This window comes from Plodia interpunctella, chromosome 12 (assembly GCF_027563975.2).
Source record: "Plodia interpunctella isolate USDA-ARS_2022_Savannah chromosome 12, ilPloInte3.2, whole genome shotgun sequence".
NCBI classification, from domain to species: Eukaryota; Metazoa; Arthropoda; class Insecta; order Lepidoptera; family Pyralidae; genus Plodia; species Plodia interpunctella.
The window spans coordinates 3,754,774-3,782,315 of NC_071305.1; the positions used below are offsets into that span (position 1 = coordinate 3,754,774).

The 27,542-nt window shown below is 36.6% G+C and overlaps 2 protein-coding genes across 3 annotated transcripts in view; both read right to left on the bottom strand.

The window, feature by feature from the left end:
• Window positions 1-473: 473 nt before the first annotated feature.
• On the bottom strand, window positions 474-10,181 carry LOC128674294 (uncharacterized protein). 2 transcript variants are annotated; one of them, XM_053752780.2, is made up of 10 exons: window positions 9,973-10,181; window positions 8,191-8,327; window positions 6,060-6,170; window positions 5,580-5,686; window positions 4,212-4,325; window positions 3,805-3,971; window positions 3,322-3,442; window positions 2,597-2,746; window positions 1,698-1,838; window positions 474-1,173 (listed from the first exon to the last, which is right to left on the bottom strand). In XM_053752780.2, the coding sequence occupies exons 1-10, from the start codon at window positions 10,006-10,008 to the stop codon at window positions 689-691; spliced, it is 1,569 nt and encodes a 522-aa protein (XP_053608755.1). In that variant the 5' UTR covers window positions 10,009-10,181; the 3' UTR covers window positions 474-688. The 2 variants fall into 2 exon arrangements, with proteins under 2 accessions (XP_053608755.1, XP_053608756.1); XM_053752781.2 differs by having other exon boundaries at window positions 10,112-10,176.
• Window positions 10,182-23,192: 13,011 nt separating this feature from the next.
• The window catches only part of Tis11 (Tis11 zinc finger protein), a 37,190-nt gene continuing 32,840 nt past the window's right edge, over window positions 23,193-27,542 (bottom strand). Inside the window, exon 3 of the mRNA XM_053752523.2 lies at window positions 23,193-25,557. Within this exon, the coding sequence (XP_053608498.1) occupies window positions 24,832-25,557 (726 nt within the window). The 3' untranslated portion in view covers window positions 23,193-24,831. The remainder of the gene's footprint in view (window positions 25,558-27,542) is intronic.

Genomic DNA, 27,542 nt, shown 5'->3' on the forward strand with positions numbered 1-27,542 from the left:
ATTCATATTTTTTAAGATTTACGACTAAAATACCTTTTTCGCAATCGTGGTGAGAGTTTAAAAAGCATACAGTGCTGCACTCTGGCGGGATAAATTCGCAGAATATTCCCTATTAGGTTTTTCCGTTCGTAAAAAGGAACGTGTGCGGCGTATTTTGTATGAAAGAAGAGCATAGGATTCCTGATTAGGTTTGCGGCTGCGTTTATGGTGCATTAACATGAAACGAGTGAATGCTCATTATATATCCACTCAGGCTGTCCAACCAAGCTGGCCCAGACTAGCCACAGGCCAGACATTGGTTTGGACAGCTGGATAGTGCGGGATCATACAGATATATTTTGCAGTTGACCTAACGGTCACAATGGGAATGTGAAAACTTTTTAATTTCAAAGTTTGCCTTGTCTATAAGAATGATGTACCTATAATATTTCCCGTAATTCATTTATTATGCAGAATTTTTAAATCAAAAAAGGTTTATAAATAAAATATTTACTAACATTTTTATACTGTGCTCAATAAACGAGTGACGGTTCACAGAACCTGAGAACATTCTATTCATAATTTTCATATACTTATTACAAAAGGCGTTATCTGGAAGACATGCAAAATAAATTCGTAAAAAAATAAATGGTATCGATATATCTTAAACAATAGAATAAATATTCATTTAAAGCTTATAACTAGGGAATTATTGTTGAGTTGGCATGGAAACTGCAGCCTTGGTATGTGACACGTCACTTTGCCTCCAGAAGGACACAACTGTCTTCAATTCAGTGTAGAAATCTAGTCCTTGTTTCCCGCAGAAGTGGTTAGTTCCTAGGAAGCTGCCCCTGGTTCCGGAGAAGGAAAACATTGATAAAGGAACCGGGATGGGGACATTCACACCGACTTGTCCGACGTCGATTTCGTTTGCGAATTTGCGAGCGGTCGCTCCGTTCGTTGTGAATACGGCCGTTCCGTTTCCGTAGGGGTTTGAATTGATAATTTGAATGGCTTCGTCTAATGTGTCGACGAATAGGCAGACGAGAACGGGTCCGAAGATTTCTTCCTTGTAGCATTCCATGTTGGGTTGGACGTGAGTTATGATAGTTGGCGCTACGAAGTTGCCCTTCTCATAGCCAGGCACTTTGACGCTGCGCCCGTCAAGCGCGAGTTTGGCGCCTTCCTTCACTCCTGTAAAAATATAACCTTCAGATTTTTTAAAATTTACAACATATTCACATACAGGTATTTTTAGTACATACCCACATAACCTACAACCATAACACACACATAATAGTACAATTACTGAATGCCATAAAGCAGTCAAAAGGGTTGTGTAATAGCGTCTGTCTGTGGTCTGTCATGGATTCAATAATAGTACTTCAGGATTGTTTTTTACTGCAAATTTTGGATCGTCAGCATGTAAATGTGGGCTCGATTTTGTAATTATTGCTGTAAAAGTATATTCATGAGTTCTTGTTCCCTACTTAACCAGTCTTCTTGAAATTTCATATATTTATCTATAGTTAGAAATGCAGTTAATTAATTGATCGCAATTATTCTCTGCTGTAATCTTTAGTTTAACAAAATTTAACCGAAGTCTGGTTCCACTTTATTCTTCTGCACTTATATCACTCCTCAGTTGTCCGATTTACGATGCAATTAGATTGGGAGAAAACTGTGAAACAATAGTATAATACGAACGAAGTACGAACCAGACTCGACAAGCCTGAGGATCCTGTCCTTGGCCCGCGCGGAGATGACGGGCCCCACGTCGGCGCCGGGCACGTGACCCGCGTTCACTCTCAGCGCACGCGCACGTTCCACCAAATCCGGGATCCATTCTTTTGCTTCGCCTGTCAATTTTAACAAGATTATTAATTCTGCCAATTCTTGTAGAAAAGGTTCTCACGCATGCGCATTATATTCAAAACTATCACTACGAGAGAAAGAAATAAATAGTGCAATAAAATAGTATATAATAATCGGCGTTAAAAGATAAAGTACATGTTTTACCGACAATGGGAATGCAAAACACATGTGAAAAAGAACATTGACAACTTGCACTGAACTGTCATACAAGACCTTTTTAATATACGACCTCGATAGTTTAATTTAAAACAAAAAATCCTGTTTGACGGACGTCGGATTTATTATTCTACAGATTCTTGTTTCTACGATATATTAAACGTACAGTAATAACGCCTCGCTACAAAAGCGTTACTGTCTTTCATCTGAGCCTTAGATCTTAGGAGCCTAGGGTCCGTTGCAAAAGCGTTACTGGGTGGTTCGCAGAGCGTTTCGACCGCTGCGGCGGTCATTACAATCCGTTAATTTTCTTGAGGAAGGAATCATTTTCAAAATCAATCATTCATAAAATTTACATTATTACAGTACAAAGTAATTAATGTATAGTCATATAGTAAAACTCATACTTGAATTGTAACGACAGCGCGACCGCAGCGGTCGAAACGCTCTGCGAACCACCCTACTATACATAATCGATTGATAACCCTTAAAATTATCAAATAGCTTATAACAGCAGATCTACAAAGTTTATCGTGTGTTGTCGGGCATCGCCGCCGTGGTAACGTTGTGCCAGCACAGCACTGACCTACAAACAGCGCAGTGCTGAGCGCCATGCAGCGCTGCCCCGCGGCGCCGAATGCGGCGCCCGCCAGCTGGTTGAGCGTGTGCTCCTTGTTGGCGTCCGGCATTATGACGCCGTGGTTCTTGGCGCCCATGTTGCTTTGCACGCGCTTGCCTGGATAAAACAATCCATACTAATATTATAAAGATAAAAGATTCGTTTTTTTTTCTAGCTATTTAAGTCCCACTGCTGGGCAAAAGCCTCCCCTATCTTCCTCCACGCATTCCTATATTTGATGTTTGTATTTTTGGTTTTTGTTTGTACACAAACAAATAGATAAATGCATTTATTTGTACCAAAAATACACACATTCACAATAAGAAGTAAAAAAAAAAGATAAATCTACAACTACATCTAAGAAAAAGACAAATTTATTTGTAATCCAAAAACACAAAAACCACTGGACCGATTTTGATGAAATGTAATGCCAGCTCCACACTCACTCATTCACTCAAGACACATGCCGACGCGAATGCTTGAACATTGCGTAGTTAGTATGAGTGCTTTCATTTACCGCAATGAAAAACCTCTTCGACGACAATGTGGAGCCGGCATAAGGATGGAGGCGAGTGATATATATAACTTATTTGTTGTTACAGATTCCTTTGTTCAAAACTTATTAAGACTTATATATAACCTTACATCTACTTAGACTATTACTAGGTTACACTACAAAAATAAATGCTCACCGTTAGCACTGGCCCTTTGGTAAATATGTTTCCCCGCGGCGTCTCCGCCCACAAACGACACTGCTTTGATATCGGGCTGGTCGCAGATAAAGTTCACCACGTCATGGGTGCCGTGGACCACCTGCAAATCATACATTCAATCCTACTAATATGTATGTGTGCATATATGTTAAGACTTTTAAGCTTTAGAGCATAAAGTAAAATCTTCGCCTATAGAATCTTTTTGCTCAAGAGCGTAAAATAAAGTCTCATATAAAAATGCAAAAAATACTCTAGAGCAAAATTCACACTCGACACACCTTTATTATATACCTAGATACTATTATTATATTGTACACCTGTATAATCTATTATTATGTCAAAATATCTGGAAGGCCACAGCTGCTGGTGGCCACGACCTTCAGCCATGTGGATACGACTATGAAGATATCGTAAAGATGAGAGAGGGATAGAGAGGGCGAGAGATAGAGAGAGACTACTAACATTGACAATCCCATTGGGCGCGCCAGCCTCCTGGAGCAGGTCCATCATCATGAGCGTGGCGCCGGGGTCCTGCTCCGAGGGTTTGATGATGCAAGTGTTGCCCGTCACTATCGCCGGAGGGAACATCCACAGGGGAATCATCACGGGGAAGTTGAACGCTGCCACTCCTGCGAATGTTATGGGGTCGTTTTAAATACTGACATCATATTGCATATAGGTATTTAAATAAACAAATAAAATATTTCAATGTCAATTTAATCGATCAGTTTTATTAATTCCTAAAATAACTATTTTTAATGAGACAAGTTCCGTGTCGTCACAATATATTACTGTCACACAAACTCAATAGGAACGTGACAACGGGAAGTGACGTGTTTTATATTATAGTGACGTGATGATTGGCTTACCACCGACGACTCCCAGTGGTACCTTGTAGCAATGTGTGTCCATGTCCTTGGCGATGTTCTGTATGCTGTCTCCCAACTGAAGGCTCGTGATGCTGCAGCAGTGCTCCACTGATTCTGTACGGAAGTATCAATATTCAACTTTTATTATTAGTTTACTATTATTTTAGAGTGGGAAAAGTGAAATAAAAAGCATAGATAAACAAGATTTATTTTATTCTATGATGATCAAACTTTTTTAACCCCTGACGCAAAAAGAGGGGTGTTATAAGTTTAACGTGTTTGTCTGTGTATCTATGTCATCGTAGCTCCCAAACGGATGAACCGATTTTGGTTTAGTTTTTTTTTTTGTGTCATAGATAATTTTATCCCGAGTGTTCTTAGTCATATTTCGTGAAAATCGGTTCAGCCGTTTAAAAGTTGCAGCGAAATGAATATTGAAAGTCAGGGGTTTTTCAAATAAAGTTGTTTTAAAGTCTAAATCAAAAAGTAAGTAATACATAAGAGAGTTATGTATTGTATATATGTCGACCGCACGTTAAACTGTTAAGCTACACTGCATGGAGGCGAATTTGCAATTAATTTGGATAGATATTTATAGTTTAGAGAGCGAAGTACGGGTTTGAATTTTGATTCTCACTATCGAGTCGATTCATAGCGCCAATAACATTGCGGTGTGGTTGTCGTTGCGCACTGTAAATAGCAAAGTCGCAGTATGCACACATAAATTCATTACTTAAATGTTATCATTAATGTTCGCCATTTGAGTTATGTTCTTACTTGGAACAATATAGTTTATTGAATAAATATATTTAAAGTACGAAGAAAAACGTATACGAATACGTGTCGAGACGATTATGTTATTTTAAATAATGAATTTTTGAATTAAGCGTGCCTGTATTTTGTCCACTGCCACATGATTATTTAAATTACGTAAGTGCTTTCAATAATGCATCATGAAATGCAGATCTACCCTAGCCAGTAACAGTTCACCTTTCGACATTCAACACTTAATTAAATCAGAATACATTCTAACTAGAAGCTATGCATAAGGTTAAATGTCAACTCGGCTTGTGGTTCCGCCCCAATCTGCCATAATAGTAGTATGTAATGTCTATGTAAGATATATATATTCTCTCGTTGATGACGTACAAAGCGACTAAGGGTACATAGTACACAATATTTCCAAGGAGGGTTTTAAAATAAAAATTAAACTTATAAATAAAATCTTGCAACCGTTTGCCGTTTGTAAAATCACATCCGTATCATCAGTTCGGTTATTTTTTACACTGACCCATGGCTTCGCTTCGTCGCAGCCCGGAAAACAAGCGGATGGAGGTTAAATATTTTTTTGCTGTCAACTGCACTTACGTATGCCTCTCAGGACATCGCCCTCTGCATCAGCTAACGTCTTGCCTTGCTCCTCTGTGATCTTCGCCGCCAATTTTGATTGGTTCTCTCGCAATAAGCGTGCGAATCTGAAATAGTAACAAGCAATAAGAACTAAATACGCGCAAGCGCCACCATTTTTATCAATTTCTCTTAATTAATCTACTTAAGAAAATAAATTGCTAAAAATGATGGTGATGCTAGAGTGCAGCTATGTAAAACCATTTTTGCATTCAAAGACTTTCATCTTAAGACTTATTCAAGTTAAGTTTTATAACTTCTTTAATAAGTCTTAAGATGTTCGCATCTTTATTGGCGCGTATTGCACTAACAAATAGTTTTGGATCTAATTAATTATTTAAAAATTACTTGTGCGTGTATGGGCTTTCTGTGTTTATGTTCATTAAATATTATGTTGTAGGACATTTTTTTTTATTAATTTTTTATTATTTATTTACTTACTTGAACATCAACTGTTGGCGAGTCAGTACTGTACTTTGACTCCATGATTTGTACGCCTTCTTTGCCGCTTCCAACGCAGAGTTCAGTTCTTGTGGGGTTGCTTCTGGTACCCTAAAATAGTGAGAACATATATATCTTTCTCCCTTTATCATATGAGCGTTATCCCGGTTCGTACCTCAGCCGTTGAGTGTCGGACCCCAGGGTCCGCTTTCCTACTTTTTAGTGTCCGGTCGTCGGAGCAGCCCAAGTTGTCATAATATTATTATCTCTCTTACGCTCATATTCCTCATAGCTAGTTGTGACCATTATGTGAAATGTAATGCACAGAACTTTCTTGACAATAACATCCTACTAAGGATCTTTACGAACTTTGTAAACTTCTATCAGTCAGAAAATTATTTATTTTGTCAACAAGTTTGAGATTACACAAAACTTTACCCTATAGCCCAAATGAACATATGGGCAGGAGGAGGAGGTCTAAGGTCGCTCCTATTCATCAAAGCAAAACATGCTTTGCTAAAAGACAATTTTACATAATTTCGGCAATGATATACAATAAACTAAATGAACAATTAGACATCCACAAACTCAGGAAATACAAATGCAAGACCTTAATCACAGAATGGCTTTCTCCGTTAGACTATGATGAAACAGAAGAATTCATAGGTAACCTGTAATTTGCTACAAAAATAATAAATAAATAAAAAAGTCGAAGGGTTGAGAACAACAATAAAGTATAAATCAATCTATATTTAAAAGGATAAGATGATAAGAAAAATAAATAGTAAGTAAATATTATTACGTATGCCATCAGTAATAACCATTGCTTCACACACACACGCACGTACACACACACACTCTCACACTCACACACACACACACACACGCACACACACACCAACGAACACACATATCAAAAGAACTGAAACTTCAGCTTTTCTAAGTTTTAGAGTAATGTTTTGCTTTTCTTTCTTTCTTTCTTAATAAGTATATCAAGATTGTTTAACCAGGCCTAAGTAAATATTATGTTTTTGGAAGAGCGGGTCCTCCTGCCACAGGCTTTTCTAAGCTTACTAGGAGGGTCCCAGATATGTCTATTATTAGAAACTAGGGCTAAGTAAATAAAGAATTTTTATTTTTTTATTTTTATTTTTTTTTTTATAACAATGGAGTGATTCACCATTGCATTGACTGCGTAGCTGATAAATCATCATACAGTACATGTTTCCTCACGACATTTTTACTCCACCCAAAGCAAGTAAATGATGAAAAGAATATGTGACATACACAAGTATGATTGGAACCTGGACCTTTCGATTGCCACTGGACCACCACCGCTTCTATTACATAATATTATAAAAATTCTACGATTGCAGACTTTATGACCAGATCCAGGGCGTCGACTTTATTAGTTATCGAATGTTATACGGAAAAATAGCCAATAAAATGTATTACCTAACTAATGTATGACTTATTATGTGAATGTATTATTTTAGTAAAATACTAACTAGCTTGTTATTCAAATCTCAACAACGTGTATGCGAAGCTCATTAGATAAAACAGTGTTGTTATTTCATACATGTTATTTCATCATTCTAATTTGTTGAATGATATTATTATATTGCTTATTAATGGTTGCCAAGTTACCTAACATTACCTATAGTATAGATATCATGGCATGTGAGTAAATAACACCAACTGTAGTAATGGTAAAGATAAGGCGAGATAAAATAAAATAAACATGTTGTTTTCAAGATATATGCCTAGTTGAAAATCTTTAATTTCAGTAATATGTTTTAAATAAACTATATACTGAAATACCAGTGAAAAAATATATTTGTGTTAGGTGCCAGAAAATCAGCACAGTGGCTACCAGTCATGGCAGAAAACTGAGCTGGGATCCTATTCGGCATAGGCTGTAACTTCTTACAGGCTAAAGGATTTCTTTCTTTCATAAATTCTTCATCAACAAATAAAGAGACATTTGACGACAAAGAATTTATCACTTAATCTCAGCAAGTATTAAACTAGATAAATAATTTGAATTAATAACAACATTTTTCCAAAACGAATGGGATATACACACATTAACTTAAACATTGGGTACATAAAATATCTGTTACTTATTTACCTTCCAATGACTTCATTAGTGGCTGGGTTTGTGAGTTCGATCCAGTTGCTTGTCTTGGAATCTATGTACTGGCCGTCAATGTAAAGTTTTGTGGCAGGTGCTGAACTACTGTAGTTCTTTTGCAGCAGCAAACGAGACTGGAGTAGATAAACATATATTTATGTTATATAAAAAACTGCTAATGAACGAAAAATGATTAAATTAAATGCCCCATGGACTTTCAAATGTGAAAAGGTCTTATTTGTCTTGACTCTTTCTTTCTTATTGAGAGTGTTATTGCTAATGCTGATGTCAGATTTTATTCCAACTCGCCTAAGGGCATATGACATGACTTTTACCACCGCCAACCACATCTATCGGCAATAAGTCCAATTAAAAATAGTCAACCAATGTGAATGTTTCCTCATAATGTTGATAAAAATTTGTTATTGATATTATTAACTTACTTAACATTTATAAGTATTACTTAATCAATCTGATAGTGTACTTTATAGGCTGATAAATATTTTTATGTACATTTATGTTTTGCATATCACAATAAATTACATCATTGCATGCCAAGCCGCAGGCAACAACTACTGTTGTCTTATGTATATTTCAATAATGAATTCAGAGATGTATCCTCCATATTATGCAACTGAGGTTGCGAAAGAATTATTCTTTTTGATCCGACTACAGCACAGACCTAGAATAGCAAGTAGAATTTCAAAGATTTATGTTTCACAATCAATGACAAACTGATGTGGTGCATAACATCAAAACCCAGGTTGTAGACATTAGACTTGCATGGGATATTTCATAAGTATGAGTTTTAAACAGTAACAACAAGAGTGGATTTTTTTACAATTTTTTTCAAAATTGATTTTCAAGATTACCCACAATACTACAAAGTTAAATAAAAGTTAACTTGGTAGTATTGTGGGTAATCTTGAAAATCTATTTTAAAGCAGATATTTTCTATCAATTAAGCTCAAATTTTTACATGCATGACCTGGTAGTACACCCATGATTGGTTTATTGAACAGTAATGTTTTTTTTGTCATAAATTGAATGGAGCAGGATCTCTCTGATGACTATTAAAAGCTTATTTCAAAAATTACATTTATGTAAAAAGATTATTAGTAGTTTCAAGAATATTCTACAATATTTTCTTTATATTTTGCTTTTGTATTTGTGCATGAACTTTTTATATAACATTTGGCAGTTTTTCATTCACTCAGGTGCATTATTTTTGATTAGAAAGAATAAACAATGTAATTTATCTCCAAGAACTATTGAATAAAAACAGTACTAATAAAATATATATATTTCATAATTTATCATTTCATATTCTGTATGCATTTCATAATATCTCTTTGTTCGCATTTGTTTTAGAAGCTTATTAACTATAACCACCTTTTTTTAACATTGAGATAACTAAAATGGTATGAAAACATGATGAAATATGAAGTTACAAATATACTGCTGCGCAACCAATAATACGGACCAAACTATGAATAATGTAACCATTTTTAATACCAAATTGTGTGAATGATGTATAAGATCTCATTGATTTTCTAAACTTCATATGTAGTAAACAAGGCGTAAAATACAATTGTATTTTTTATAAAACCGGTTTTTGGCGGTTGGGTATCCTAACTTTTTAGCGAACAGACATAAAGAAATGCTTGAAACCTCTGGTTAAAAAGCTAATTTATACTGCCTATAAAATAGACTATCTGTGGCATAGGTACTACCTACACTGCTTGTAATACAACAAAGAAATCGTACTTAAAAACTTACTTCTGATTTTATCAACTTTAACATTGCAGAGGCCATAATCTCTAGTTTTCTATTTTAAATAAATAAGACTACAAACTGTGTGGCTACCACAGGCAAAGACGCCAAGCCAACTGACTGATTAAAATACAAATAATCTAACCTTGAATAAATTGATAAAGCTAAATCACTGAGGAGTTGTTATCATTTCGAATAATTTTCTTGTTGGCCGCGATGACTGCAAGCAGTGACAGTAGACAATAACAACTTTTGATTTTGACATTTTCGTTTTGACTTTGACAATGACGGTTAATGATAACAATTAAAATGGGACAGTGACACACTCGCTTTCAGAAAAGTAATTATGTTAGACAAAAGAGTATCAGTGGTTTTAGTTTACATTTACATTTTATAACAGATATAGTCTGTCCAGAAAGTGTAGAAAACTGATTTGACGGAAAAAACGGATTGACGAACTACATTTTTTTACCCTTGCAATACCAAATATAATGGTCAAGATTAGTTGATAAAGACCCAGTGTTGCCAGCCAACAAGAGACAGCGCCCCATTTTATTTCTTCACTTCATCTGTGCATTTTATAAAAGTACTAGCCGCCCGTCCCGGCTTTACTTGGGTAAAATATAATAAATTATACACCTAAACCTTCCTCAGGAATTGTGCTACCTTTTGGTGAAAACCGCATGAAAATGCGTGCTTTCGTTTTTGAGTTTATCGCGAACAAACAGACAGACGAGGCAAAGGACTTTGTTTTATAATATAAAGGGGAAAAGATGATTAGAACACAGATAAAACTTCAATCAATGTAGGTAAATCTGTGGATTAAAATCATTATTTTTCATATACATACTTTACCTGAAAAATTGCAAATTTGTTTGGTAGGAGTTATGTCATGTATGTATGGCGTCACGATAAACTGCTGGTCGAGATCGAGATACAGTCAAAATGATAGGTTCAGTTATTTATATAAATAAATATGCTGTATATTTTATCTACTGCATTTGGTGGGGGGTATGACAGGGTTGGGCACGGGGCATAATAAAGACCCCCTTTGATCCGAGGTACACAAACGAGTTCTGTTGATAAGCGACACTTGGTCAAACATTAGTAATGTCATATAGTTTAATCAGATGTTTGGTACAAAAGCAGTAAACAAAACTAGTCTTTGTTTTACTTTCTGTTTGAAATTCCATAACCTCTACTATTTTTTCTGTTGCCTACTAGGCACTTTTTTAATATACTTGTTACAGCTAAACCTCGAAGGGCCTGTCTCAGTGGGCTACACCTGGGTGTAGCCTGCCTATGGTCGGCTTGACCTTTAGTCTTTATGATTTTTGCTAGACCTAGGCGCAGCCGGTCTTCGATTTTTACACCTAGGTGTACAATGCTTATTTCAGCTAGATCTAGGTTGTCTTTATCATAATGGCTAGGCAGCTATTAAGCAGGAAAACAGATATGTGACCCACCTGATGGTTAGTGGTTACCGTAGGACTATGGATGGACGTTTGCAACAGGGGTGGCACAATGCTACAGGTTGCTGACAACAACAACGTGGGCAACATTGGTCTCTGCACGGTCTCTGCAGTAAATTTTATTTCATAGGAGCTCCTTCTAAATATGTAGTAGCAAATCACTTGACTACATAAAATGTTACTACAATCGATTATTCAACAGGGACTTTCATTAAAGGTAAATACGATCAAATCCTTAAATTATGTGCGAAGCCCGAAATGCTTTTACGAAAATTTGCAATAACATTTTTATTTCTACTGCCTACTTACCAGTGCCAGTGTAGATTAGAAGTCAGTAGAACCTAGAACGAACAGCACATACAGTAGGTAGGTACCTACCACAGACCATTGTACCTACCTACCTGCTGCCTGTATACCAACTTTGTAATCAGCGAGTTGGTTGTAAAGGTAATATTAGGCATTAGCTCGTTGTGTGTAAATTGATTTCACATCAGGGCACTGTAACTGAAATGAGATTGGTCTGTGTACAGGCGCACAGCTGATAAGCAGGGTCAATGACCGGGGTATCGGTCATACACTTATACAGCTTATATTATAGCGTGCGACGTGAAAATACTAATTTATGGAAAACCTAGAATGAACACTACATCAGCGGCCCTACGAGCTGGTGGCGATCAAGAAACAGAAACAACTGCAACGGTTGGTCTGGTATGAACTAACACGATAAAAGTTACGTGGACGCGACGCTACACACTGACTATTTTTATTGACCGTTATTTATCTCGAGGTAGAGTTGCCACGTTGGCAGCCGGACTACTGAAGTATTATTCTGTGACCGTACAACCAGATGGCCGGACATTTGAGCAAAAAGGCCGGACGTCCTACATTACTTAGAATTTCGCATAAAAAACCAAACTTTTTTAACCAATTTAACAAAAATAGGCATTACCTGTTGTCTGGGCCCTTCACTGGCTGCCTAGTCTCACCGACCGAACCAACACCCAAGCGGAGCACCGCCGCCGGCGCCTCGTTGTTTACTGTGACAGTTCTGCAGTTCGTTATTTAAATTTCTATTGCTCCAAAATCATAAAAATACATGCTAAGATTGTTTACATTTTATACCTATTGTAGATTCTAATTTTCCTTCTATACCAATTTTATTCTGTCACGAAACAAATCGTAAACATTATGGGGAATTGTTGTTTTAATTGAAACGCTGCTGGTTTCACGTTCTTTTGTGTAGAGATTAGCTTTTCCACCATTATTTCCTCATTTCTTGGAAGGAAAATATAAGCATTGTTAAGTGCATGGACGTATAAATAAATGTAAGGTAAACAAAAAGAATCAAAGATTACCTCTATGTATGAAAAGTCAATTGATATGGATATATGCTGACTTTGGTTTTAGTACATATATAATTTAATACCATGTTTTGTATAGCTATTTCATTTATTTTTACGTGAGTTTTATTTAAAGTTGGTACATCATATGGTACCGACACTACAAAGGCATATCAGATTTCCATTAATACAAAGAAAAAAAATATGAAACAGCAAATAAATAACAAAAACCTAATATGAAGTAAACTTGCAAGAAGTATTTGGCAAATCAGGAAATACCAATTTCGAGTATTTGTGTACGTTTGGCGACCTTGAAAGATTGAGTAAACGCTAGGCAGTTAAGTGATATAGTACGTGCCTATGTGTAGTGAACACCACATAAGCCCGTTCGAATTCATTGTATCTAAATACGTCGCTATCACCTTCTCATACTTAGAGTCTATGCAACTTGATGTGCAGTCGACTGTACGTATGTAGACATAACGTCGTATACCTAAATAGGACAGTTTGTTAGAATTACATCATCAAACCTTACATAATATACTAGCTGTACTGAAGCAATTTAATAAAGTATTTTTTACTCGTGTACTAAATTTCATAAGAATCGGTCCAGTAGATTTTGCGTGAAGAGTAAACATACATACACACATACCTACATACATCCTTACAAACTTTCGCATTTATAATATTAGTAGGATTCAACTTCGACTTTGCTGGAAGCTATCTAGGTATGTATTGTAAAGACTAGATACGTACCTACTGTCGGTACAAAAATTGGTAAGTACCTAACCAACCGATAAGATCTCATTATGGCATGAGGTGACTGATTGATAGTGAAATCATTCGATTTGATAAATCGCCGGGCTAATAAACTTACAATCTCTAAATAGTACAATGAACCCGAGAAAAAATATTTTCTCTCACTTGACTGTTGATTGAAGAACAATCAATGTTTATGTACCTATGGGTAGGAAGTTTTTAAATTATGATAATTCGAATATACCTATCTCTACATAAGTAAAGTACCTATACCTACGAGAAAACGCGCAGTGCGAGTACCTATATTTCTGATTGTTTTCAGTATTGTTTTGATGTTTGCCGCTCCGTAGACTTTTACTCTAAAATTCCATTAATTAGGTACCTAGTTAGAGCGTTTAATGTTACAATAAAGGCTAACTGAGAACTTAATTAGGTGTAGTGTGATTCCTGGGAATGGTTTACGTGTAGGTATGAATTCTTATGTTTTTACCCGTTCGAAGTTTGGACAGACGGCTAGTTATAGCATAAATATGGAATATCTTTTTTATCTGTAACTAGGAATAATGAAATAGAGACCAACGAAAGATCAACTGCCAACATAGTCCGACAATACTGTGGTCCTACTGATTGCAACATGGTTCTCTCTTTCAGCACGGGGTCAACGACCAGCATGTCGCTCATTTAGCTATAAACAAAGTTTATCGAACGCACACAATACAACACAATAGCCCAACAACAGTGCGAGAATTACAATCATCTACTACCTATACCTGCCGAGGTATTTTCTGAGAGGCAATGAATGTGCGGGTTTTATTTTACAGCGTTCTGTAACTTATTTACCTTTACAGTTTTAGGCTCAGTTACCTTATTGACAGATAGGTATACAATGACGGCAAAATTAACAGCTGAAGAAGAATTAAATTCTTACTAGTTTAATCTTGTAAGTCTTAAAGACCAAATGGTAAATTTTACCGGCAATATCACTGTGCTCTCATTAATGCCGGCTCCACACTATCGCAGATCATACTTGGCGGATTTGGAATACATTGCTAGTTTTTCATTGCGGTAAATAAAATAATTCATACAAACTAGGTAGGCACGCAATATTCATGTATTCGCGTCGGCATCAGAGTTCGGCGATAGTGTGTCCAATATAGATCGAGTTCGACAGCACTTACTGGCTTACATTACAGCAATAATTATTCATCATATTAATCATTTACTAAGGCAGAGAATTGGTAATAATACAAATAGGCACGCACTTGAATACATAGGTACTGTACATATCCGTATTGTCCTCAATATTATACTGCGCATACGTCTGGAATTATTTGAGGAAAATAGAAAAGAATATGTCGTTTTTGGTTTTACATTCAGTTGAGTGCATTTATATTGATATTTACTACTGTTAATTAATAAAGAATTAAGTCCCACGGCGACGATCACCTGGCAAAATCTCTGTTTATGGAGGTTTATTTATTTTTCTCTCTCATCTACACGTGTTCCTTTACCTTTCAACAAACAACTAACAAACCTAAAAAAAATCGAAGATTTGGCTGCCTGCCTGACGTTAGACCATCCTTGGGAATACTATGGTTGACTATCAGCTGCCAAAGCAATATGTGTCTCTTAGATATCGTACTATTTTAAGGCGGAACCACACGCCACAGGAGGATTATTTATATTCTGATGTATTATATGATTAGTTTCATGTCACCTTATTTTTGAATGTTTAGCTGATTTTTGTTAATTCAAAAGCATTCTATACTTCCCACCAAACTTATTCGTGACCTAATCAAATAAGTGGTACGACACAAGTGTTCCTAATTTCTGCTATTTGGAGACAGCATGCCGAAGGAACGACTTGAATTGGACATATTTGTTCAGGATTCAAAGAACCACATATTTTATTTACATACAAACTGAATGAAGTGAAATAGGTAACGTAAGATACACCCGTTTTATAATCTAAGGATACCTTTATGTGACTTTTTAGTTTAAGCAAGTTTAATCTCTTTTGTTTTAGTATTCTTACATTGTCGTTCGTGTGGAAATAAGTATACATACATCTACACCAACATCGATGTTACATAAGAAAGTTAGAAAATATGTACCTATCTAAATGAAACCTAATATTTCAAATCTCAGAAATAAAGTTTTTATTACACACCTTTTACACTTTGTGGAGACTATGATTATTAGCTATTGAAGAATCTTACTATTTGAGGATATTTTAGATAAATTACTAAAACTACTAATCAAACAAAATTATTATATTACAAAATTACTAATCAATTGATCGCTGCATATTTTGTTTTTAAAGAAACTATTGATAAAATTAAAGTGCCTATCTAGTTTAATAGTCAGTTTACCAACGATAATTATTGTCAACAGGATGTCAAATACAAAGACAATGTTACCATTTAAATTGGCCCTATATAAAAACCATTCGAAAATGATCTTAGTGGGTTGTAAAACTTTATCAGAGATTGTTTTTATTACGTGTTGATGCACATCTATGTAACAGTGTATCAGTTTTTTTATTGTTGCTTTTTTATTGTAAAAGGTAACGCCAAACAGAATGGCGAGAAGTTGTGGCGTGTTTAGAGTAACAATTCGCAGTAGTAGAATGGAAGAGCCAGAAAATAATTTATATCGCAAACACCAAGAAGAATCATGTAATATCGTTCGATCGAATTTTGTTTATTGTGAATTTCTGATAATACAAAACACTTAACATCGGCAAAAAGGCTAGATTTCATTTCTTTCTTCTATAATCATCGAAATACGTAATGTTCTTCGGTATAGTTCAATGACTGTTGTCTTGTCACAGATTAATGACTGTTATCTTGTCCCAGTTATTTGCAGTACTGTCGTGAACTTTTTTCGATGTGGTCGAGTTTGGGTTTATACTCAATGTTTTACCAGTTTTATAGATGGACTTTACGTGATGAAAATGGGATAATATTAGACGTAAATCTATGTCTGATTGCACTAAACTATAAACTATAGCATGGATGCTATAGTTTCTCATGCAAAATATGGATATTTTGCTTGCGCTCTCTGCTGCATACTAAAAAAGCTATTCTATTGTACGGACGCGAAGTTGTAGGTTGGTTGTGGCCTGCGGTCGCGAGAACTGGTCGAGGCATTAAATTTTTATTTTTAGTAGTCTACCTACCTTAACCTCGGCAAAGGGCGAACGCGGAGCGAAAGACGCTCATGTTTCATTATTTAATCTATATACATTTCGTTAAAATTGGAAAAATTATCAGTGGTCTAAAATGTCCAATATACACATAAATACAACTATAATGTATAGGGAGGCCTTTGTCCAGCATTGAGACATAATATATGCTATAAATAAAAAGTAAGTACAGTACAATAGATAAATAATAAATAAATAAATAGGGACAAATGACACAGATTGAGTTAGCCCCAAAGTAAGTTCGAAACTTGTGTTATGGGATAGTAACTTAACGATACTATATTCTATAACATATATATATATATAGATAAACATCCAAGATGTCCATGTCGATCTGAAAAAGATCATTTTTCATGTTGACCTAACCGGGATTCGAACCCGGGACCTCCACTGTAGCAGTCCGGCATGATGACCATTAAGCCACGGAGGTCGTCAGAAGTTGATACATATTACAGATAGTTGATGCATATTACTTAACATCAGCATAATTTTCACAATAGGCTTAGTATATACGGAATTCAACCTCTGTAATAATATGGATAACAGCAACTTGAATGGGAGGGAGAGCGAAAATAATATTGGAATGGATTTCTTCACATTTCGTCATCAGAACCAGCTGACGAAATTCGAGTGGTGTTAAAAAACACCCATATACCTATTCATATCAGTTATTTATTATTTACTGCTTACATAACTAATTACTAATGAAGATTGAGTCATAAAATTTAATAAATAGACGCAATCTATACTAATAAAGCTGAAGAGTAGTTTTTGTTTGTCTTGGCGCGATAATCTCCGATTTACAATCTTTTATGTATAGCAAGCCATAAAAACATTCATATTTCACAATATTATTCAGGCGGACGAGAGTAAAATCACAACCGAATCTTCAAAAAGTTTTTTTACGGCTCGGGGTTGTCACAGCCCAGTGTGACTCATGACACATAAAGAAACTATGTGTAAAGTAGTTGCGTGATTGCTTTTTCAAAAATGTTCTATCATAACTGATGGCCAAAATCCGATTAAGACCCAATACAAATCGAATGTTGATATATATTTTTTGTATCTCAAGTTGACTGGTTTTTGTAATCACCAAGTGGCTCCTCAAGGTGGCTAACGAAAGGCGCGTGCATCATACATCTGTTAGAAAAATCATAGAGGCATATAGAAAAACTCTAAAGTTGATAAAATTGCAGTCATAATTATGATAACATAGCTTTACTTTAAAAAAAAAGTAAATTATCGTAAAATAAATGTAACCTCTATTAAATGAATGATATGCCAAAAATAGCGATGACCGGCTAGCAGGAAAACAGCGATAGTTATTGTGTGAGTGCACTTGGCATTTTTCATTGCAATATCGCAGCTGCAATCAATTTATTTCTATATTTACGAATGTGAGTGTAGTCGAGATGTTATGTACAATGTATTACCTTTTTTTATTAAAAACAAGCAGTCCGTCCCGGCTTCGATCGGGTAAAAACATAATTAAACACCTTCCTCAAGAATCACACTATTTTGAGTGTATTGCGAACAAGATGTAACAGGGTAGATTGAGACTATTTGAACTCAATCTACCCTGATGGAAAGCAAATATAGGTTACGCGCAAGTCAATCTTGCTTTGCAGATTGAAACTATATCTGTTGCCTGCTCTGTCCGACCACAATATACAACTGAACGTGAAAGAAGAAGAAACAAATAGACTTTCACTATTAAGTAATATAGATTTATATTTCAGTTTATTCACGTAATATGAACCGAAACTTTTATATTAATAATATATTTTTTAAAGTTCACAAAACTTACATGCATGACACAATGACGAGCCTAATATGTTATTTTAAGTTTAAAATAATCTTGTAAAAGTGACAAGTCTTTTTCATAATACAATAATAATATATTTTCACGAAAATAAATTCTTTGATAGAAAAGGCTAACTAAAGAACTATACAAACAAACACGTAGCACCTCACTAACGTCCACATGCTGTCTCTTGTTGCATCGTATAAAAAAAGAGAGAACGTGTGGACGTGTTACGTGTTATGGTAGCCCCCCATATCATCTGAGCGAATTCCATATATTGCATAAGGTTTATACGGTTACCATTGCATGCAATATAATATATATTTGTGAAATTTCGATTACGTTATCAGTTATCTATCACTGATGACAATATTATTTAGGCTTTATCATCGGAAACGCGGTCGAAGACATTAGTAGATAAGTGTTTATCGCTACTTAGCCTATTATGACCAACATAAGCTAAGCTACATATAGCTAATTATTTTATATATACATCTAGACCTCACAGAGAGCCTTTTTATAATCGGAAAAGAAAAAAAATTACCATAGGGAGTGTGAAAGATATTAGGCAGGAATAAATGTTATCATGTTGAGTGCCCTCCGACTATAATCCCATAAATAAACACGGAACGGTCGGTTAAACAAATACGAATGCAAATTAATGTTTTCCTTTCTTTATCACATCTACCCTTGAAAACGTGACTTTCCAAATATTTCGGCCTTAACAGGAAGCGGACGTATATACACAGTTTCACCTCTATCTGTTTATGCCAATATAAATAACTTTCAGTTAATCCATTCACGTATAAATTAAGTCATAAACTTTCGCACGGATGCGGCCATGTTGATTCGGCAACAAGCAATTTAACTACCATATCTGTGTATAGTTACCTACCTCATTTACATAAATGCAAGAACTCTTTATAAATTCGAAGTTTTCATATGAATAATCTTCCATAGTCCCGTGTACCATGAATGCAAGTAATAGACAGAAGTGAAGCCACAGCCAAAGCAGCAGCTCTCGCTCAGATGACGTGGGAGCACAGAAGATCCCAAGCACCATCGCTACATCCACGACCACTCTGTCAAGTCTCAAGTGACCGACAAACAAGAATAAGATACAGATAAGAGATAGAAACTTAATACAATTTGGCAAAGTCTCTTCCAGTTTTATTATATAAGTAGAGAAGAAAAAACAATACAACTAAAACCTCATTTATTACAAAGTAGTCACTTAAAATTAAGTATACAATATAACTCAATTTTGTTCTAGGATCTTTGTTTGGAGTGATAATTGCTTAACTTGGAGTAGGAAAAAGCAAAAAGGGTTTCACTATATATTCCAATTTTAATATTTTTTCGTCACCAGTTCAAGCCGTTTTAACCCCAAGTTTTACACATCATTTCGTTGCCTATCTAATCAGTGTTAGCTTGACAAATGTTAGATAATATGGGTACGGCCTTATCAGTTACATCCAGCAGCAATTATTATTATCACTGAACTAACAAAGTACTTCGTATTTATTTTCTTGATTTGTGAAGACACGAAAAGTCAAGTATTTTATAGGATGGGCAGGAGGGCTAGGGAGAGATTCACTACTTACGTGTATTTCAGATAACTTTAAAAAGCAATGCAATGGAGCAAAATAAATCGTAGGCAATCAATACATACATACTAAATTTATATTAATTAATTCGAGTGACAGCTTGTCCTGAGATTGTTTTATTCCACTCCAAGACCGCACGGAAGTAAGACCCGATTCTCACGCAATCGAAGTTTTTTTACCAATTTTCTCCAAGTTTTTGAAGGCTTAACACAGTTTCGTCATTCACAGAAAGTCGTAATCGAAAATGTTCTATCTAAGACATCGCTCGATCGTACTACTTCGATTATGTATACCTATATATCAAATTACAATTATATTTGTAGAAAATAGCTGAAATGAATTTCGATACAACGAGAATTTTGCCTCAGCAAGTAAGCATATAAGAATTTTTGTAGATTAGAAATAAACTTACACTTTTAGTTCTTTTAAGATAAGTCTATATCCAAAAGTGGATTTCTTGTGGTTGAAATGAGATAACGTCTTTAAACCAACAAGTTCGGTCAAATAGCACCTACCCATTGCAGTTATTCATGTTCCAAATATCATAACACAAGAAGAGTGTTTAAATGTTAGTTACGAAAAACGAACTTCCACTGACCTTTTGGCACAAGCCCACTTATTATTCAGTTCGACAGGCTCCAGATTATAACATCCGCTTTACATTTGTGGCAGGCTACAATATTAACTTTGCCGTATTTGAAATTAGTGCTAAGGCAATAAGAACTCTCAGGCTTTGTGATACAGGCGATAGGATTAATATTTTGCGGTGTTTCGGCGACACAGAAGTATATTTGTTAGTTGAAGCAACTGCTTTGTCAAGGCTACTTCTTATCTGGGCGTTAGGTTACAAGAGTTGCCGCTTCAGTGACCATACGCCTAATCACCATGGGTTTCTTAGAAATCACCGTTTAGGAAATGTAAGTTGTGTTTAGTTAGCTGGCGAAATTCGATAGCCACAATATAAATATGTGTAGAGGTACTTACTTGTACATCATCACGCTTTTTTACTCTTCAATGTGTGGAAATATCAATAAACAGATCGGCCACTTTTGGGTTGTCGCTTGTCACAGCGACTGTAGCGCTGTTTCTGCGAAACTTTTCGTGGCGCGGACTGTAATAAAAGTATATGTCGCTTATGTATATCACAGTAGTAAAGTACTCTTAAACTTTTTATTAATAAGAGATGTGTGTATCACAGTAGTAAAGTAGACACTTTTATGAATAAGGGAGTACGTATGTTTGCCACCATGAAATACATTATATTATACGTAATAAGAGCCATATCTCGATGGTTTGCCAAAATATATTTACAAATTTGAAGGAATATCCACCGGCGCTATAGTTAATTTATGATACACTTGTATTTCCTTGTGTTTCTTTTTGTAATTAAACGTACATACTTAGAGTAAAAACAAAAAGAAGGAAACACGGGGTCTTTTTATAGCCACAAAATAAATAAAATATAAAATTGAAAATAAATTATGTGTTATCACTTACTTATTTGTGAAAACATCGTTTTCAATATCTGGCGATGCCACTATCGTAATAAGCGGTGTAGCAAAAATTAAGTGGCCCTTTTAGGCCCAGAATTCGGTTCATCAGGTCTGTTTAGGGCTCCGTAGCCAAATGGCAAAGACGGATAATTATGGTTTTTTTCATAGGTATGTCGAGAATTTTTCAATATTTAGCTCTTAGTTCATCTTCATCAATTTAAATATATAATTTGACGTTATGAAGTCACAATACCTCGACCACTAATGTATGTTATTGCCTTGGCATTAATATACTTAATATTATCTTTTGGTGGTATGGCCAATTGTACCTATATACTTACACAATTAATACCATGACATCCATGTGGTACTGGTATATATTGAAGGGCAAAATCATATCTACGGAATGGTATGTACGGTCAACAGTACATAACCCAATTTATTGCAAACTCAAGATAACCATGCCGCTGACTGTATGTGATTGTGGTATAGCTGTTGTTATATGTATCTACTACTAGCTTTTACCCACGGCTTCGCCCGCATTAATTTCCCATGGGGACAGTTATATTTCCGGGAAAAGTATCCTATGTCCTTCTCCATACTTCAAACTACATGTATGCAATCAAGAGAATTGGTTGAATACATAGAGCGTGAAGAGGTAACAAACATATTTTCGCATTTATAATATTAGTTCGGATTAGGATATAGCTGTCCACAATCAGCTTGATTGAATAAATAAACTTATTATATTTTATGAATAAAATGAAAGACTTGCAAGTAGAAAATAAGAAATACACAGTAACAATAGCTAATATAGAAAGACGTGACCGAAATATGTTTTCCTGTGTAATAAACTTCTAAATTATAAATTATAATGTATGAATGAAAATCTTTTGGTGCAAATTCAAGTATAATACTTTTTTCCTGTAAATAGAATGTTTTTTAGAACCGAGAGCAAGGAAAATCATTGGGGATAAAACAAAAATAAAAAACATAATTAAACATATTTTGACTATAATTCAATAAAAATGCAGATGGAAATAAGGAAAACTTATAAGAAATGTCAAAAACAAGCTTTATGCTTAATCTTTTGTCCATAAGGAAATAGAATACGTAGTCATTTTTTTGAAGATTAACTTATAATTGAAATTAAATAAAAAAAATTAAATACTTAATAATAAATGACATAGGTACTAGAGGTTTAAACTAATGAACTTTATATTAATATGACTGATGATATATTACTAACATAAAGTTACAAAATGTAGTACTTATATGTCGGTTTAAATAGAAAAGGAATTAAATAAATCAGTTTAATGGTTTATAATTCGTAATGTACTGATAATAAATAATCTTCATGGACTTTATGAAAACGCTTATAACTAAGAAGTTTCCTTAACATTAGGTACAAAATTATTATTGTTTGTAGTCATCATGCAATGACTTGTTAAGAAACGAAGAAAAACTGAAACTAAATATAGAAAATAAACAAAATGAATAACCATCTCGGTTCTGTGACCTACCATAATCAAACACAAGCCCAAAATGGTCGAATGGTGTTTATTGCCAAGTACAAAATCGTAGTTTGTAGTATAACAATACAATACAACACCACTTGAGGGTACAGTCTCTTGGTAAGAATGAAAAGCGTATCTGTATCTTATTGTATCAGAATTTCTCCTACATATTGGTCCCTTAATTAAAACTTTAAACTTTGTTACATAAATAGGTATAAAATATCACACTTTAAATTCAAAAAACTATGCTACGTCGAAACTAAACACTTAACTCTGTCAAAAAGTACAAAAGTAATAACCGTGCCAATTTGAATATAGTATTCAAAAGAAGACAATAAATAAACAATCTATTTCGATCAACTAAAATTAAATATAACCGATTTATGTATTTTGTTACAAGTAAGGCACTGCTGGTGGGGCGCAGAGGGGCGCGGCGTGGAAGCGCGAGAGGGGGGGCCGCGCCCGCGCACTCCACCGCTGCACAAGGCAGTTGTACATAATAAACATGTTTTTTAATATTATATTGAACTTATAAAATATTTATACAGGTTTATCTGTGCTGAGACTTCGGGAGTTCGGCATGCATTTTCTCAAGTTTCTGTCATTTTTTGCGCGCGGCCGCCGTTTATGGAACGTCGAAACGAGAGGGACTCGAGCGCGGTACAAGGACGAAAAAAAACAATCACCAAAACCCAAACAGGTTTCAGCTTCGTAGTCAGCCCTCCTCGCACGACGCAAAATGGAAAAAAAAAACGTTCGCAGACGAGCCGCTGGAGGCGGTCGTCGGGATCGCTCCGAAGCTTCCCAAATGGGCCACAGACGATTGAGATCGCTAGTGCTGGTGAGCCTTCTACCGCTGTTGTGCTTGTGGCAACACAATATGAGAAACTATCGGTCGCGAGGTGCTACGGAAAACGAACGCGCAACTAGATTTTAATTTTTTTATGTGGTATTTATTAATGGCAGCTGAGCTCCCGAAGTTGTATCGGCTGATTCGATCCGTTAAATAATACAAGCTAGAAAAATAAGTATTTCATTGAATCAGGAGCAGAATCAGCCGATCAATGTTGTCAAAACAAGCCACGTCCCGTCGACGCGGGCCCCGTCCGTATGCGGTGCGGCATCGCAGCTGCTAGCTACAAAATAATTACTATAGTTAAAGAGACTCAAAATAAATAATAAATTATTATCTTAAACCCTTAATAATAGATCACGAGCGCCTTCTCGCGGTACGGTACCGAGCGCGGATAGGCAGTACGAAATAAATAATGTTCTATAAGCTAACTTTACAGAGACCACCGCTCGGCGGAGGATCGCATCGGGAAGACTTCCGCGAGCTACGCAATAAATATCTAATAATATAAGGTGCCATTTACAAGTGCGTGCCAATAACTAATCATACATGTACGTAATCATACATACATTCACACCGCAAACTTTCGAGACGCCAGTAAATACTTCTTCTTTAACTTTATAAATTACAGGGCGAAGTAATTAAGGTGCATCGACAAACTGGAGATCATACGTTGAGCGGGTGTGCGGATGCGCGACGAGCGGGACGCGCTCGGGCACGATTGGAAGACGTCGAGTAGGCACTATGGTGACGGACGAACCTTACGCTAACAACGGTATAAGTTAACTTAGGACTAGGATAACCAAAGGGCCCTAGGCGATCACGAGATCACCGAACGCCGACGACAGGCGATTGAAAACTGGCAGTCGCTCTTCTTCTGGATCTGGAGATTGCGTGCGGCGGAACGCGAATGCAGTGCCGTGCTGCGCAGGAGGAGACATTGCAGGCGGGGAGTGCGGTGTCAGCGGTGACTGCGGCGTGATGGGAGACTGCGGCGAGTGAGGAGAGTGTGGCGAGCGCGGCGAGCGGGACCCGTCGCTCATGTAGGACGCGAGCGACCCGCCCGACGACAGCGACGCCAGGGATCCGCCTGGAGAAGGAGGCTCCCGACGCCGTGCCTCTTCCGCGTTGTGCACAAAATGGCAACGAGGTCCGTATGGACAAAAGCCAACAGAATGGAAGGTGCGGCACAGCTCAGTCTTGTACTTGGGATGACGTTGGAGATTCCGCAACTCGCGGATGCCGTGTGCGAATTGGCACTTGTCGCCGTATTTGCAAACTCCGGCCTCCTCGAAAGGTCGACAGAGCTCTGTCTTGTAGCGGCTGGTGGCGGGCGGGGGCGGCGCAGGCTCGCTGGTTGTGCGCTCGAGGCGGCGGTGCACCAGCCGGTCCAGCAGCCCGGCCAGCGCTCGGTGCGCCGGTACGGACGCCGCACGCGCCAGCGCTGGATGCTGCTCCCAGTTCACTCCGCCTGTCACTGTACCGCCGTTCACGGGGGCCATGGTGCCGTTCATAGTCTGCACTTGTCGATTTTGGTTCTGAAATAGACAAAACACGGAACATTAAAAATATATCCAACTGTACATAGAAAAAGTGTACTCAAACTGTAAAGGCAGTCTCCTAAGAAAATAAAATACAAAGACTCGGAAACCTCCAGAATGGATTTTTTGTGACACTGAGTAGAATTCTAGTCAAAATACCCTATTTCCAAATTTATTTTAGAAAGCTTTACTTGCTCGTCCTTATCTCAATTTCTTAACTGCGAGGGTTTCGAAGAAAAAAACATACACAATCTGGCCTGTAGTATTGGGGCCGATACCTGCTAAAGTTAACAAAAAAGGCACCCCGAGAAGCTGGGTCCGCCGGTCTACCTGCTCGAGTTCATTTTCACTAATGGCCTCTACGTCAAAAACGCCTTTAATATTTCCAATTAACGAACTTAAAAGTGGTAATATTTAGCCCTAGGGTGAGTTGAATTTTAATAGCAGTTTTTATTACGACCAGGCACTGTCGGTCCAGTCGCCTAACATGAATAATTTATTTCCTTAAAACTCCGAGAAGGTATCCATCACCATCGGTATTATGCGACGTGTTCGTTGGCTGTTGACATGTAAATGTATGAACAGCCTTTTGTTTTTATGAAGTGTCGAACTTCAGAAACTGGTGGTACGCGACATCTCCATAACAATGGTGGTGCACGCAAGAGGCAGTGACTCGCGCTTGGTTCCGCGGGTTGAGTACAGTCAGGAGCAAATAAAACTAACTCACCACCTGATTTACAAAATACTTTATTGCATTACTGGCTCTTGCCCGCGGATTCGCCTGCGTGTATTTGTCTGCGAAAGCGGAACAGACAATTTTCATACAAACTTTCACTCCCCATTATAGTCATTTGGGGGTTGATTTTGGTTAAAAATGTCTTTACCTACATACATACAAAATTTCATCAAAGTTGGGCCAGCGGTTTAGCCATGAAAGTGGAACAGACAGACTTACGCATTTAAATATTAGTATGGATAGTATAGATTCCTATGCCTATTCAGCACGTTGGTAAATTCAGCACTAAACAAGTTTGGTCAGGTTTATCTGCCCTCGACTGTACTGCATACGGTCGCGACCGCCACAATCGCAGTGATTGTGCACTATTGTTCAAGTGTCGCGCCGCGTCAGTTGTCGCGTCGCGTCGGGAATTGTTGTCGGCGATTATACCACCAGCTTTAAGTACATACATATGTACGTACAGGGGCAACGGTCAGAACCTGTCATGTTACCTAACAGTACTCCCATGGTGATCTATTCAATCTATTTGATGTCTGCACTGTATATGTCTTTGTTATGTAATTTGTTAGCGATCTTTAACAGTTGAAAAATGAGGTTGCACTTACAATGCGTGGAAGATTTACTAAGCTTATATCACTTAATAAGCGTCGTTAACTATAAATTTCATGAGTTTTACGTCTATGGTATGGTCTAGAAGGTCAGATCAGAACGACTCGAGGCGGAACACAGGCTCTATACATAATGTATGATCGCCGCATCTTGTATGCGGCCTCAATCGATGTGAATGACACGTCATTGTAAATTCTATTCGCCTCCTCCTCGTCCGGGGATCGTAAACACGCAAACACTTGTGTTTTGGAATACAACAGACAAATTATTTAAAGTATCGCGTTAGATCAGAGTACTATGTTGACTTTACCATTCTTCAAGTTTATTTCGAGTTAGAATTCATCAAGAAACAGACAGGAAGCCATCAAAATAATTTGATTCTTCGAAGGCAATATCAGAGAAAATACATATGCAAATATCTTCAGTCATAATCATAGACGACCTCGGTGGCGCAGTGGTAAGGTTCTTGCCACTGAACCGAGAGGTCCCGGGTTCGATCCCCGGTCGGGTCATGATGGAAAATGATCTTTTTCTGATTGGCCCGGGTCTTGGATGTTTATCTATATATGTATTTGTTATAAAATATAGTATCGTTGAGTTAGTATCCCATAACACAAGTCTCGAACTTACTTTG

Coding starts and splice junctions, on each gene's coding strand:
- LOC128674294 (XM_053752780.2), bottom strand. CDS start 10,008: ATGGCCTCTGCAATGTTAAAGTTGATAAAATCAGAA. Junction 8,328..9,972: donor TAAAGTTGATAAAATCAGAA/GTAAGTTTTTAA, acceptor TATCTACTCCAG/TCTCGTTTGCTGCTGCAAAA. Junction 4,326..5,579: donor CGATGTCCTGAGAGGCATAC/GTAAGTGCAGTT, acceptor ACTTCCGTACAG/AATCAGTGGAGCACTGCTGC.